This window comes from Onychostoma macrolepis, chromosome 01 (assembly GCF_012432095.1).
Source record: "Onychostoma macrolepis isolate SWU-2019 chromosome 01, ASM1243209v1, whole genome shotgun sequence".
Lineage (NCBI taxonomy): Eukaryota > Metazoa > Chordata > Actinopteri > Cypriniformes > Cyprinidae > Onychostoma > Onychostoma macrolepis.
In genome coordinates this window covers 38,749,907-38,763,402 of record NC_081155.1, presented here as the reverse complement: position 1 = coordinate 38,763,402, position 13,496 = coordinate 38,749,907, and the positions used below count along the sequence as shown (strand labels likewise).

Sequence of the window (13,496 nt, the reverse complement as noted above, 5' to 3'; positions counted from 1 at the left end):
ATTTAAAAATTGTATAGTAAAAACAGAAATACTGTTATAATAAATACCAGTCTATATGTATATATTTTCAAAATGGAATCTATTTCTGTGATGCAAAGCTGAATTTTAAGCATCATTATTCCAGTCCTCAGTGTCACATGATGCTTCAGAAATCAATTTAATATGCTGATTGTATTTATTTTTTATCAAAAAATAAATACAAAAATACATGCATACTGACCCCAAACTTTTGAACGGTGTTTTATTTTTATTATTATTTTGTAAATTTAATTTGTAATTAATTTTAATGTTATTGCACAGCTTTAGCTAATTTGATGTTAATATTTAACATAAACTATAACTACAATACTAAGCTTTGCTCTAGTGAATCTGTTTGTGAAAAATAAGAAGCCAGTTTTAAATAATCATTGAGTTATTTATTTCTCAATTTATTGGCATATAGATTACAGAACACTTTAAGAAAAAAGGAGACAGGAATCAAGAGCACAAATAAAAATGATTAAAACCAACAATAAAGAAACTTTAACATTAAACATAATCTCTGTGACTGCACTGCCTCATTCTCAACCCCAAACACAAGTGCATATTTGTGCAATTTACAAGGGCTACCAATGGACACAAAGAAGAACAAGGATTGTCATGATAAGCAATATTAAATCAAAACTAAATCCCATAAGAAAGAAGAAAAGGTTTTGGGATTCACAGATTTATCTTGGTTTAGCTCATATTTCTTTTCAATTTCAAGTCCAATACAAAATGAATATAAAACATTGTAAAACATCTGTATAATATTCCAACCCTAGTTAACATTTTACCACCTCTGGAAAAACAAGAGTCGAATCACGTTAAATGGAAAACCGCGACACTGATTTACATACATTTGATCCTTAAAGGACAGCTGCTATGTAAATTTAAATCTTAAAAGTATGTCCACAGATGCCTCTTCAAGTTTAAACTGGCCTGAGGGTTCAGAAGTATAGTATAATGCATATCTATGTAAAGCCTTTACCAATACAGAAGTTCATCTTAAATACATCAGGTCATCATACATCTGACACCCATAACAAACACAAACACACACACACACACACCTTTAACCTATTAAGCAGACACAGCCATTCATACTGGCATACAAGCATAATTTCACATACTGGCTCAAGCAAACATAATTTTAAGCGAGTTTAAGAAGTTCTTCCCCTCGGAAACGTAAGAGCAACATCTCAAGAAAAATTCCAAGGCTTTTAGGGAGGAAGAAGGGAGGTAATTTCTTGTACATTCCTGACAGTGGTATAAATAATAGTGTAAAACAATTTTGGCTATTAAACAAGGAACTATTGCACCTGCTCTCCAGTGTAAGCAAACAATATTTCAGAGACACAGACAACAGTCCTCTCTAGTAATGAAAATGCACAACATGATCCTTAACGTCATAAGTAGGTCCAGACAGAATCTGCAATTTCTTTATTTTTTCTCATTTCTGGTGCTGATTTTGAAAGAAAATCTCCAGAATTCTGTGAAAAGTACTTAACTATAGTTAAATGTGTTATTTAAAAAAAAAAAATCATTTCTGCAGAAACAATCCCAGTTCTGTGGGTGCAGATTCAATGTGGTGCTACTCATAAAAATCAACTGAAAAAAGTGCTGAATATACCTAGAATTCAGTAGTGCTTTTCTCAAAAGAGATTTAAAAAAAATTGACAAATGCAGTGTTATAAATTGATAAATTGATTCTTCGAACTCACAAAAGTGCTTCCTGGAGTAAACTGGGTCAAAAGACATTCACTAATTATTGACATTGCTGTTGTTCTCTGTGAAATCAGTCATTTGAAAAGTTAAAAAGTATCCTGTTTAAAGGAATAGTTCATTAAAAAATGAAAATTATGGCATTATTTACTCACCCTCATGTCATTCAAACCTGTGAGCAGTTATTTTTTTTCCATGAAACACAAAAGGAGACGTTTTTGTTCATCAAAAAGCACCATAACTGTAGTCTACATGACTAATGCACTATATTCCAAGCCTTCTGCAGTCATAAAATAGCCTTGTGTGGGAAACAGACCAAAATAAGTTTGTTATTCACTGATAGTCTTGATTGATGTGGTCGCTATGAATTGTCAAGAATCTCCTGTTGTGTTCCATTGATTTGGTTTATGGGTTTAGAATGACAATAAAAATGTTTGGGTAACATTTTTGACCTTTTCGGGTAAACTATTCCTTTAAGTAGTTATTCGTGTGCGTACAGTCGTACTGGTGACTGCAGAGGAGAATCTTTCAGATAAAGCTTGACGTGCTTAAAGCTAACCACTAATGTTTGTAAAACTGTTAAAATGCACATGAAAATCCAGTTTGTGCAAATTTCAATAGCAGTGTATTTAGGTGACAGTGTAAAGCTCTACTTTCTCATTTTTACATCTCCTGTAGCTACAGATTTTGTTGGTCCAGCCCCAGGGGGGAACGTGTTTTTCACGGGGTGGTAAGAGGAAGACCACACTCGTGGCCACCATAACATGCCAAATGGAATGAGTGTAGTAGTAGTTGCCGTCGGTCTGAGCGAAGACGTACACGCACACTCCAATCAATGCAGATACGATGCCCGGAAGCAGGAACAACACCCAGCGGCGCCACAACGGAGGGTAGCACTGATGCCGTTTCACTCCTCGATAAACCTGTAACACAAGTGAACAGGACGGGAAATATTTCAACACTGCTCATCATTACATGGAAATGTACTGTTTTACTTTAAAAAGTTAAATCTGTAAGGATATAATTTCCCCTGTGTAAGATAAAAAGCCACAAACTCAAAGTGCAGACAATTGATTTTCTATTTTTTTTAAACTGGAAACCATAAGTGGGAGTAGATCAGTTATTTATTTATTCATTCATTCATTTAGAAAAGTAACTTTTAAATCAGAATTTAATTAACTTATATAATTATATATAAGTATGATTTCGTGTACGTGTGTGTTTTTGAAAGACATCTCTCATGCTCACCAAGGTTGAATTTATTTAAATAAAAACAGTAAAAACTGTAACAATAACTGTAATATTGTTCAAATAGTTGAAAATCTGAATTTTCAGCAGCTATTATTTAGTGTCACATGATCATTTAGAAATCATTTTACATGCTGATTTGGTGTTCAAGAAATATTTATTATTATAACAGTTGAATAAATTTATGCTGCTTAATATTTTGAGGAAACCACGATTTTCTATGATATATCTTTTTTCTTGTAGTAGTAGTAATAGTACTATAATAAACATCTTTACCGTTACTTTTGATCAATGTAATGCAAATCTGCTGAATAAAATTAATTCTCGTTACAAAAATATTACTGACCTCAAACATTTCAAAAGTAGTGTTTTAATTAAATAAATATAAATTAAATTCCTATCATTAGTCAGTCACAATATCAAAAAAACAATCTAACAATACACAATGTTTTGGAGTATATGGAAAAGTCAAACTCACCCAGGAAGTGACCATAATGACTAAAGCAAACAGTACAGGACCTAAAAGGTTCCATAGCCCCCTGCGGTCCAACTGCATTGCCATAGAAATGACGAGAGTGCCCGCCATAAACAATAGCTGCAATGTAAAAACAATATAAGCTATTAAATCTGACATGCAACATATTTTAAATAATTACTCATTAAAGTGTTTAGCATATACATGTAAAGGGGTCATATCGTAAATCAACATTTAATTGTTTTTAAAAAAAATATTTTTCATTGTAACATGTAAACTGTTTCAGAACCAAAAACTTCTTTCCCACTCTAAAAAGACAATCTACTGAAACTAATCTGCAGAAACTGATTGAAATCTGACATCAGAAGCACGAGAACATTAACAATAGACGGCGCACATTCTATTCATTAAAAAAAACACTTTGGGGGCGTTTACTCAAGTCTAATATTTCATTCTAAAGGTGAAGAGAAAATGAAAATTGACAAGGCAAACTTACAATTTTAATGCAAGAATCCTTGACTAAAAGGGGGGAAAACTATTTAATATTTAATATAAAATGTTATGTTTATTGATCATTTAACAACTCATTCTTCTAATTTATAGACATAATAATATGATTATAAAAATAATAATAATTAAAAATGTTTTACTGGCTCATGGTTTGTATTGTTTCAAAGTAACAATACCTGGTATGCACTATCACAACATTACCTTTAAAGAACAGGTAGGTCTAGTTAAACATGCCGTGCTATTTAAGGCCCATTCCGCAATAGTTCCATTGCAGTTTACAAGGTGATACAGACATTTGACACTTTCATGAATGTACATGGCAGCACAAGGGTACCATTTAATGGCAACATGCAGCAGTTTCAGTTCCACCCTGCAGCTGTCTGCTGGAAGGTTGTAATTAAAACTTTCACACTTGAACAAAAACAGTCATAAAACCAATAACAATCAATCTTCAGTCTTTAGTTATTAGAGATGCTGTGTAACCCCTTCCACCAACGACAAGGCTCCAACACATCTACCATGACGCCATGGGAGATATTAACAACATAATGGCCATTATTGATTAAAATTAGTGCTGTCAAACGATTAATCGCGATTAATCACATCCAAAATAAACGTTTTCGTTCACATAATATATGTGTGTGTACTGTGTATATTTATTATGTATATATATAAATACAAACAGTATATATTTTGAAAATATTTACATGTATATATTTATATTCATATCACTTATATTATATAAAAATATATTTAATATATAAGCATAACATATTTTTCGTAAATATATATATGCATGTGTGTGTATTTATATATGCATAATAAATATACACATACATACATCTATCATGCAAACAAAAACTTTTAGTTTGGATAATTAGTTTGACAGCACTAATTAAACACAATATAGTACTTACATATTTTACTGGATCCTGGAGCCGTGCCATGCACACAATAGTCACCCACACTGACACAACAGAACCCAAGAAATCACAGAACTGGAGTGTGTCGTAGTCCATGATGCACATCACAGTCACACCGGGCTGGTCACAAGCATGATAAAACTGCAAAAGACACAATCATTATGATTACAAAATATGCAATGTGTATTATAAACAGACAGACAGACAGACAGATAGGTGCAGAAGGTGTGAGACATGCTTTGACATGAGCAAATCCACGAACCAGAGAACTCTAGGCCACAAACACAAGAACAAAAAATGTTAAATCTATATTACAACACAATATGAATAAAAAAAAAAACACTGATTCAAACACAATATACCTAGTATAATATAAAGTTACTAGGATAACTGGGTCACAATTCATTATTGATATCACAGTGGTTGTGGTGAATATGCTGTGCTCAGATAGACAGACAGACAGATAGATATAGACAGACAGACAGACAGACATACACACACACACACACACACACAGACAGACAGACAGATAGATAGAATTATAACATAAAAACACACCGTGGAGAAAAACATGGTAAAGAAGTAGATGGCGGCCTCGACGTGGTAGCCTCTGTAAAGTGCCACGACGATGGGTGGGATGAAGAAAAAGTTACTGAGGGTGAGGAGCAGAGCCGCAGTCATCTGCCGAGAGTACGACTGTGCAGTCGCTCCGTCCGTACAGCCCCATCCCTGCCAACCTGTCAATAGCAAACAGTAACAAACTCAGTAGCTTTAATTATTAATGATTTATGGCCAGTTGTTTGCATGTGTGTTTGTTTACCTGCTTTGCACACACATGCGCCATAGAGGTAGCTGTGCGTGCGTAGCAGTCTGCACTCTCCATACGGTCCACAGTCATCGATGCACGCACTCACACTCACAGACGCACTCACTATTGCGGATGCGTTCCTGCAGTCGACACTGGATTGACAACACAGGAGCATAAATAATGCCCAGAAGGTGCTTTATGAATGTCTGTAGTCATACAATATAAATGTATATGTGCTAGTTCCGCACTGAATTTGCACAACTGACCTGTCATTGCACACGGTCTGGAGGCTGAGGTACCACACTGCTGCGTCTGGAAACGGAATCCTCAACAGTGCCTGTGATTCATTGCTGCTCACGCTCAGAGAATAGCCCTGCATAAGCCCTACATGCACACATATACGAAGAGTTTCAAATCTGACATGCAGGAGAATAGCAAACATGCATTGCACAAATTTTTATGTGACTAACCTGTAGCACAAGTCTGGCTGCGGTTGACATGAAGTACAGGAGCTGAAGGTGTGAGACATGCTTTGACATGAGCAAATCCACCAACCAGAGAACTCTATGCCACAAACACAAGAATAAAAAATGTTAAATCTATATTACAACAGAATATGACTAAAAAAAAAATACACTGATACACATTCAATATACCTAGTATAATATGAAGTTACTAGGATAACTGGGTCAAATATATGAAACAAATAAGTGGTTGTGGTAAATATGCTGTGCTCAAATAAAATAAGCCACAAGAGGCTTATTTTCATCTGGATCTGATACACAACTTAGAGGATAACACCGTTTTAACCCACCCATTGCTCATGTTACCAAAAGTATCGGAACATGTGACTGACAGGGGTGTTTTGTTGCCCCGGTGTGTCCTATTATATTGATTATTCAAACAATAAATCGCACTGACTGTCTGCGCTCAGTTTCAGATTTGGGTTTTGCCTGTGCAGACTGCATTTATAGTTAGACGTGTAACCAACATGAAAACCAGAGAGCTGTCTATGGGTGAAAAACAAGCAATTGTGAAGCTGAAAGAAGATGAAAAATCAATGAGAGCCATTGCACAAACATCGGCCATAGCCAGTACAACCAAACCACTGGTGTACTAAGCAACAGACCTTGAACAGGTAGACCAAAGAAAACATCAGCAGTTGACGACAGAAACATTGTGACGGCTGTAAAGAAAGACCCTAAAACAATTGTTAGTGACATCAGCAACAACCTCCAGAGGGCAGGGGTGAAGGTATCACAATCTACTGTTCGCAGGAGACTTCATGAACAAAAGTACAGAGGCTAAACCAGAAGATGCAAACCACTCATTAGCAAGAAGAATAGGAGACGAAAAATTCTGGGACTAAGTTTTATGGACTGGTGAGACAAAGATTAACCTTTACCAAAGTGATGGAAAGACTAAAGTTTGGAGAAAACATACAAGCTCATCTGAAACCCAGTGGAGGTAATATCATGGTTTGGGCTTGGGCTCATTAATCTTAATTGATGACGTAACATGATGACAGCAGCAAAATGAACTCAGAAGTCTACAGAAACATTTTGTCTACCAATTTACAGAAAGATGCAACCAAACTGACTGGGAGATCCATCATCATGCAGCAAGATAATAACCCAAAACATAGTGCCAAAGCAACAAAGGAGTTCATCAGGGGCAAGAAGTGGAAGGTTTTAGACTGGCCAAGTCAATCTCCAGACCTAAACCCTATAGAGTACGCATTTTACCTTCTGAAGAAGAGTCTGAAGGGAGTAACCTACCAAAACTAAAAGTGGCTGCAGTGAAAGCCTGGAAAAGCATCACAAAAGAAGAATGCAAAAGTTTGGTGATGTGAATGGGTCACAGGCTTGATGCAGTTATTGCAAGCAAAGGAACTAAATATTAAGTCTTATTCACTTTAATCTAGTTTAAGTCAATCTGGTCACATAAGAAATGGTTCAAACAAAAGGTGCTACCTTCTAAGTTGTGTTTATCAGATCCAGATGTGAATACCTGGAAATAAAAGCTGAAATCCTTTTTTTTTTTTGATTCATTGATTGATCTTCTAATATATAAATATTCTAATATTTTGAGATACTGGATTTTTTGACTTTCATGAGCTGTAAGGTCTAATCATCAAAATTAAAACAAAACAAAAAATGTTTTTTTGTTTTTTTTTAAATGTTTTACTTTTTGAATAAGTTACAAAAAAATTAACTTTTTCACAATATTCAAATTTTTTGAGATGCACCTGTATCAAATTTAGCTATTCGATACACTGATCAAAAGTGAGAGTAAAGACATTTATGTTTAAAGTTTTCTTTCAAAAAAATGCTGTTCTTTTAAAGTTTTCTATTTATCAAAGAATCACGAAAAAAAAAAGAAAAAAATCATGGGTTCCACTAAAATATTAATTCAGCCCAACAGTTAAACAGTTTTCAAAACTGATAACAATAAGAACTGTTCTTGAGCACCAAATCAGCATATTTGAATGATTTCTAAAATTGAAGACTGGAGTAATGGCTGCTTAAAAATAAGCTTTGCCATCACAGAAATAAATTACATTTTAAAATACATCCAAATAGAAAAGTTATTTTAAATTGTAATAATATTTCACAATTTTAATTGTATATTTTACTGAATAAATGCTGCCTTGGTGAGCACAAAAGACTTCAAATCATTCAAAAATCTCACTGACAATATTATATTATATTATATTATATTCTTACAGTGTTCAAGTGGAGCTGTACAACAAACGTGCCGCCACTGTCACCAGGAGAGTGCTCAAGTGTGAGCACAGTGGGAAGGTCTGAGGTCACGGTTAGGTTGCTGCTGGAAACGATGAAGCGTAGTGATAGCACATCCTGTTCATCTCTGACCACTGAAGGGCTTCTCATGCACACTGGCTCAGAGCTGTTAGCACGAAGGCCTGGTTGGTCTCTTATGGAAACGGATGTGTTACTGAGACCACCCGAGCTGTTGCTTTGGGGAGCAATGATGGTACGAATGAAGGCTGAGGTGTTGAAATCTGAAGAGACGCTCAAAGGTTTACATCCCACTGTGTGTATGAAGTGAAAGAGGAGGGAAATACATTCAAGAATCAAGCAATAACTGGCAAAAATTATTTTTATTAAAGTGATAGATTAATCAAAACAAACCTGTGACATTGGCAGAGATGCTGAAAGGTATGGTGGTGTTTGGTTGACTAGTTTCAACCGTAACCAGCAACCAGCTGTTCCACGGGGGAATGAGGACTGATGTGGAGCAGCTCTCTGACCCTGAACAGTTCTGTTTCACCTCTGAGCCCTGCCTCAAAGTGCTGGAGCCTACAGTGATTGACAGCCCGCAATCATTTCCCAGCTTTACAGAACAGTTCAAGATGAAAACATCCAACCTGGAGGAGAACTCTGGAACAAAGACCCTAAACAGAAAAGGTACAAAAGATTTCAACAAAAACTTTTTTTTTTTTTTTTTACATATATACACTACCAGTCAAAAGTTTTTGAACAATAAGATTTGAAATATTTTTAAAAGAAGTCTCTTCTGCTCACCAAGCCTGCATTTATTTGATCCAAAGTACAGCAAAAACAATAAAATCTTGAAATTTTGAAAAATATTTGCTATTTAAAATAACTGTTTTAAAATGTAATTTATTCCTGTGATTTCAAAGCTCACACGATTCTTCAGAAATCATTCTAATATTCTGATTTGCTAAAAAAAAAAAACATTTATTATTTATAATGTTATAATGTTGAAAACAGCGGAGTAGAATGTTTTCCAGGTTACTTTGATGAACAGAGGAACAGCATTGATCTGAAATAGAAATCTTTTGTAACATTAGAAATGTCTTTATCATCACTTTTGATCAATTTAAAGCATCCTTGCTAAATAAAAGTATTAATTTATATAATCCCCCCCCCCTCCCCCCAATTTTTTTACTGACTCCAAGCTTTTGAATGTTATAGTGCATAATGTTACAAAAGCTTTTTATTTCAGATAAATGCTAACCTTTGGATCTTTCTCTTCATCAAAGATTGAAGACTGGAGTAATGATGCTGAAAATTTAGCTTTGATCACAGGAATAAATTATATAATACAATATATTCAAATTGTTATTTTAATAGTAAAAAATATTTCACAATATTACTGTATAAATGCAGGCTTGGTGAGCAGAAGAGAATTCTTTAAAAAAACATTACAAATCTTACAGTTCAAAAACTTTTGACTGGTAGTTTATATATCTAACAAACAACATATTCTACTTAATACAAACACATGAACATAGATCATACTTAAACAGAGCTGGAGTTGTAGTTAGTGTTTGATAGAGTGGAATGTTGAGCTGCAGGATTGGCAGGTCAGCAGCTCTCCTTAAAAACATCTGTGCCTGAAATAGGTATGAGCAAGATGGCAGTCCCTAAAACAGAAAGCAACAAACAATCACACTTACTTTTATTAATAAATTAGTTGTTTTAAATTGTAATAATATTTCACAATGTTGCAGTTTTTGGCATTTTTAACTAGATACAAGCTAATGTATTGATCTAGAAAGCTGTCACATTTATATAGATAATCCTACAATATATATATATATATATATATATATATATATATATATATATATATATATATATTGTAGGATTGTCTATATAAATGATCTATATATAGATAATCCTACAATATATTATATATATATATATATATATATATATATATATATATATATATATATATATACACACACACACACACACACCTGCTGCTCTATCTTCCCTTCATCCTTGGGCAGGTGAGCAGCAAGGAACCAGTCTCCAGGTTTGGGATGGGTCACATTGAACAGTGTCACATTGCCGCTCTGTCCACTGGGAATGGTCAGCGTTAAATTGTGAGCAAGAGACACTGATGTGGAGTTTGGAAAGGTTGTTTCTATGGGGTTGATGACCGGGGGCGCTCCTACCCTAAAGTGCCTGTTGATTCGCATAAGATGGACAAAAGTCAATGTTAAATGAATTAATTAGAAAATGTATCCCTACTTTGTCATTTAGTTGCTTTTAACTACTTTTATAACCAACTATTATAGTGTACAGTACTTCTTTCAAGATGAGTCTCTGGTGCAACTTAGGGTTAAAGTTTCCTTCATTTGTTGGTGTATTTTAGCTGATAAAAGTTTATTTTGTCATCTTTTAGGTGTATATTAGTATATAAACGAAATTATTTGACATCTGTATGTGCTCTTTAATAGTTTGCATGTTTCCAAGCATTTTTAAGCAGGTCTGCTGGTACTGATGCAGTACACAATAATCTTGGGCTTCTCAGTTAAAGAGTTCTCATGAGAATTTGTCTTCTGTATACGGTCTCCAAGAAGTGATCTCTAAGAAAGACCTCCAAGGAGATCATTCTTAGCACATCAGCACATTTTGAAATATAATTATTTTCATTACAAGACTTAGACCTGTGAAAACAAAAACATTAAAGTCACAATGAAAAGGAAGTAATACATGTACATATCATGCATCACGGAAAAAGGAAAAAAATGTAGGGCGAGGACTTGGTTCTGTGTATCTGTGTCTGATTGGATTTTGATGTTGCACTCAAAGTGGACACAGATGAATGCAAGCTTGTAGGGACGAGGCTCAAGAGGACAAAATGACTGAAGAAGTCCTGCATACATCACCGGTCCAATTGTAACATTTTGATTAAATATTACGAGGTTCAAAACATTTAAAAAAAAAATGAAACATGCATTCTTTACAATAAGATAGATAACATGCATTTAGAAAATAGAAAGGGCATATTTTCATTTCATGCTAACTTGAAATGCATAAACCCTTAGAAACATTAAAACATACACTTGATATGTTTTCAAATAATGGGTTACCACAGTACCATAATTTCAGCCAAAATACCATAGCAACTACAGCTATTATTACACTTATAAAACCCTGTAAATCTCCTTCAAAGAGGTTTTCAGGATTTTATCACATTTCATTTCATCACAGTGTTGCATAACAGCAAGTTCTCCATTAAATTAACTCCAAACTTTTACCTAGAAGCATGATTTTTGGAGGGAAACATTGTTATCGTGGTAAAGCTTTCAAAAGATTATTTCAATACTGAAAGCACTTCAAATTCATGCATTATTCAAACACGCCTGTTTACTGTCATAATTTCACCATACATACACAGTGATGTTTTGGTTGCCACAGTTCAGTCCGGATCCCCGCGAGACGGTGAGCAGCCACCGCGCGAGCACCGCATCTTCCGGTACTCTGAAGTGATGGAGCCGAACATTACCGAACCAGCTGTATTTGGACAACCTCTGAGGCGTTTTAGAGTAGAACCCGTTCAAGTAAGTGAGATCTGCGGGGGGCAGAGCATGACGTCACGATGGCGTCAGATGTAAACAATCACAATAAGCGAGATCCTTTTATTCGCTTCAAACTTGTGTATGTAAAGACTTATTTATGTATAAACCAGACTTGCGTCCGATTACCTAAACGACTAAAAACATTCACAAAAGCCCATGCCCATTTTTGTGACATTTGGGTTAGAGCGAAAAACTGACTCAAAACGGCTATTAAATACTACAAATATACTATGATAGGCTATCTAAAGCGCTTCCGAAAACTCACCGTCAGCAAAACAGCCAGCGATAACATACAGTAGAAGGCACGGTGCAAAATACTTTTCCATAATGCAGTCTAGATTCTCCTCAATCAGCCCATTGTAGTGTTCTTCAAATGTCTAGGACTGCTGTGACACGTTACTTCCTGGTTCAAAACAGAAATACTGGACGTTTGCATAGCTTCCCCTTCGCCGCTGTTGAAGGATTGGCTCATAAATATTACTTAAGGTACGTGTCGTTCTTCCAAAAGGCCAATCGGGTGGTAGTTCCGGTTAATTAATATTCATTATCCCCTAAGGTCCTTCGTAATATTCATAAGATAAGTCTGCGCTCCAGAAGGATTTCCTGCTGGACGCTCCAGAATGGTTGCCCAGCAACGTCATCAGGACCTGTTTAATATTCATGAGCCAGGCCTTCGCCATAGTGGGACTCAATTCTCAAAAAAAAAAAAACATTTAAAAAAAAAAGATTTCAATTGTATTTACTTACTGTTTTATTCATTTACTTTTTGATAATTCAAAAGTATAAAACAAAACAATACAACAAATCAAAAACATTGATAAATGAGTCAAGATATTTAAGATTTCAGCCATACTGCAGCAACTGCTGGTTTGTTTGTTGCTGTTGTTATTATTATTACTATATGTACTGCGACTATCATCCACCATATTTATGGTTACAGTGAGAATTCATGGAAACAGCAACAGTGCTATCTGCTGGCCAAGACCTCATACTGTTATGTTGAAAGGCCAAAAAAAAAAAAAAAAAAAACATGAGAAAGTTGCCATTGTGTATATAACATTTCTAAAATGCAATGTATGTGTGTACAGTATGTATCAACCCTTTTTACACAATAAAACCTCATACACATACTCTCTCTCTCGCTCTCTTGTGCATGTGTGAGCGTCTGTGGAGTGAGTAAAGCGTGGCTGTGAGAGCAACACAGTGTGTTTTCCCAACTTTCAGGGTTAGTTTAAATGAGCAAAATGAAAGTAGAATCGAGATGAACACTGTAGAACCTAATGCACAAGAGAAGAAAAACGAAGAAAGCAGCAAAAGAGGTTGTTTCGGGACAAGAATTAATGGAAAAAGCTGAACCTTGAATACTTTCAAGTTGCTAAATACAAAGCATATAAAGCAACAAAGTGTGTGCTGAGTGAGAAAAAC

At 35.0% G+C, this 13,496-nt stretch overlaps 1 protein-coding gene across 1 annotated transcript; it reads right to left on the bottom strand.

The window, feature by feature from the left end:
• Positions 1–398: 398 nt before the first annotated feature.
• pgap6 (post-glycosylphosphatidylinositol attachment to proteins 6) lies at positions 399–12,564 on the bottom strand. Its single transcript, XM_058791869.1, has 13 exons — positions 12,337–12,564; positions 11,887–12,064; positions 10,461–10,671; positions 9,997–10,121; positions 8,863–9,125; positions 8,434–8,762; positions 6,178–6,271; positions 5,974–6,091; positions 5,720–5,859; positions 5,458–5,636; positions 4,894–5,040; positions 3,470–3,586; positions 399–2,666 (listed from the first exon to the last, which is right to left on the bottom strand). Exons 1-13 carry the CDS (start codon positions 12,395–12,397, stop codon positions 2,373–2,375), a joined length of 2,256 nt encoding a protein of 751 aa, XP_058647852.1. The 5' UTR covers positions 12,398–12,564; the 3' UTR covers positions 399–2,372.
• Positions 12,565–13,496: the final 932 nt, after the last annotated feature.

What these genes read in the sequence shown, in the direction of transcription:
- pgap6 (XM_058791869.1), bottom strand. Translation starts at nt 12,397, where the DNA reads ATGGAAAAGTATTTTGCACCGTGCCTTCTACTGTATGTTATCGCTGGC. An exon ending in CATCTCTGCCAATGTCACAG is followed by an intron (nt 8,763 to 8,862) that starts GTTTGTTTTGAT and finishes TCATACACACAG; the next exon opens with TGGGATGTAAACCTTTGAGC. An exon ending in TACAGCTCCACTTGAACACT is followed by an intron (nt 6,272 to 8,433) that starts GTAAGAATATAA and finishes TTTGTGGCATAG; the next exon opens with AGTTCTCTGGTTGGTGGATT.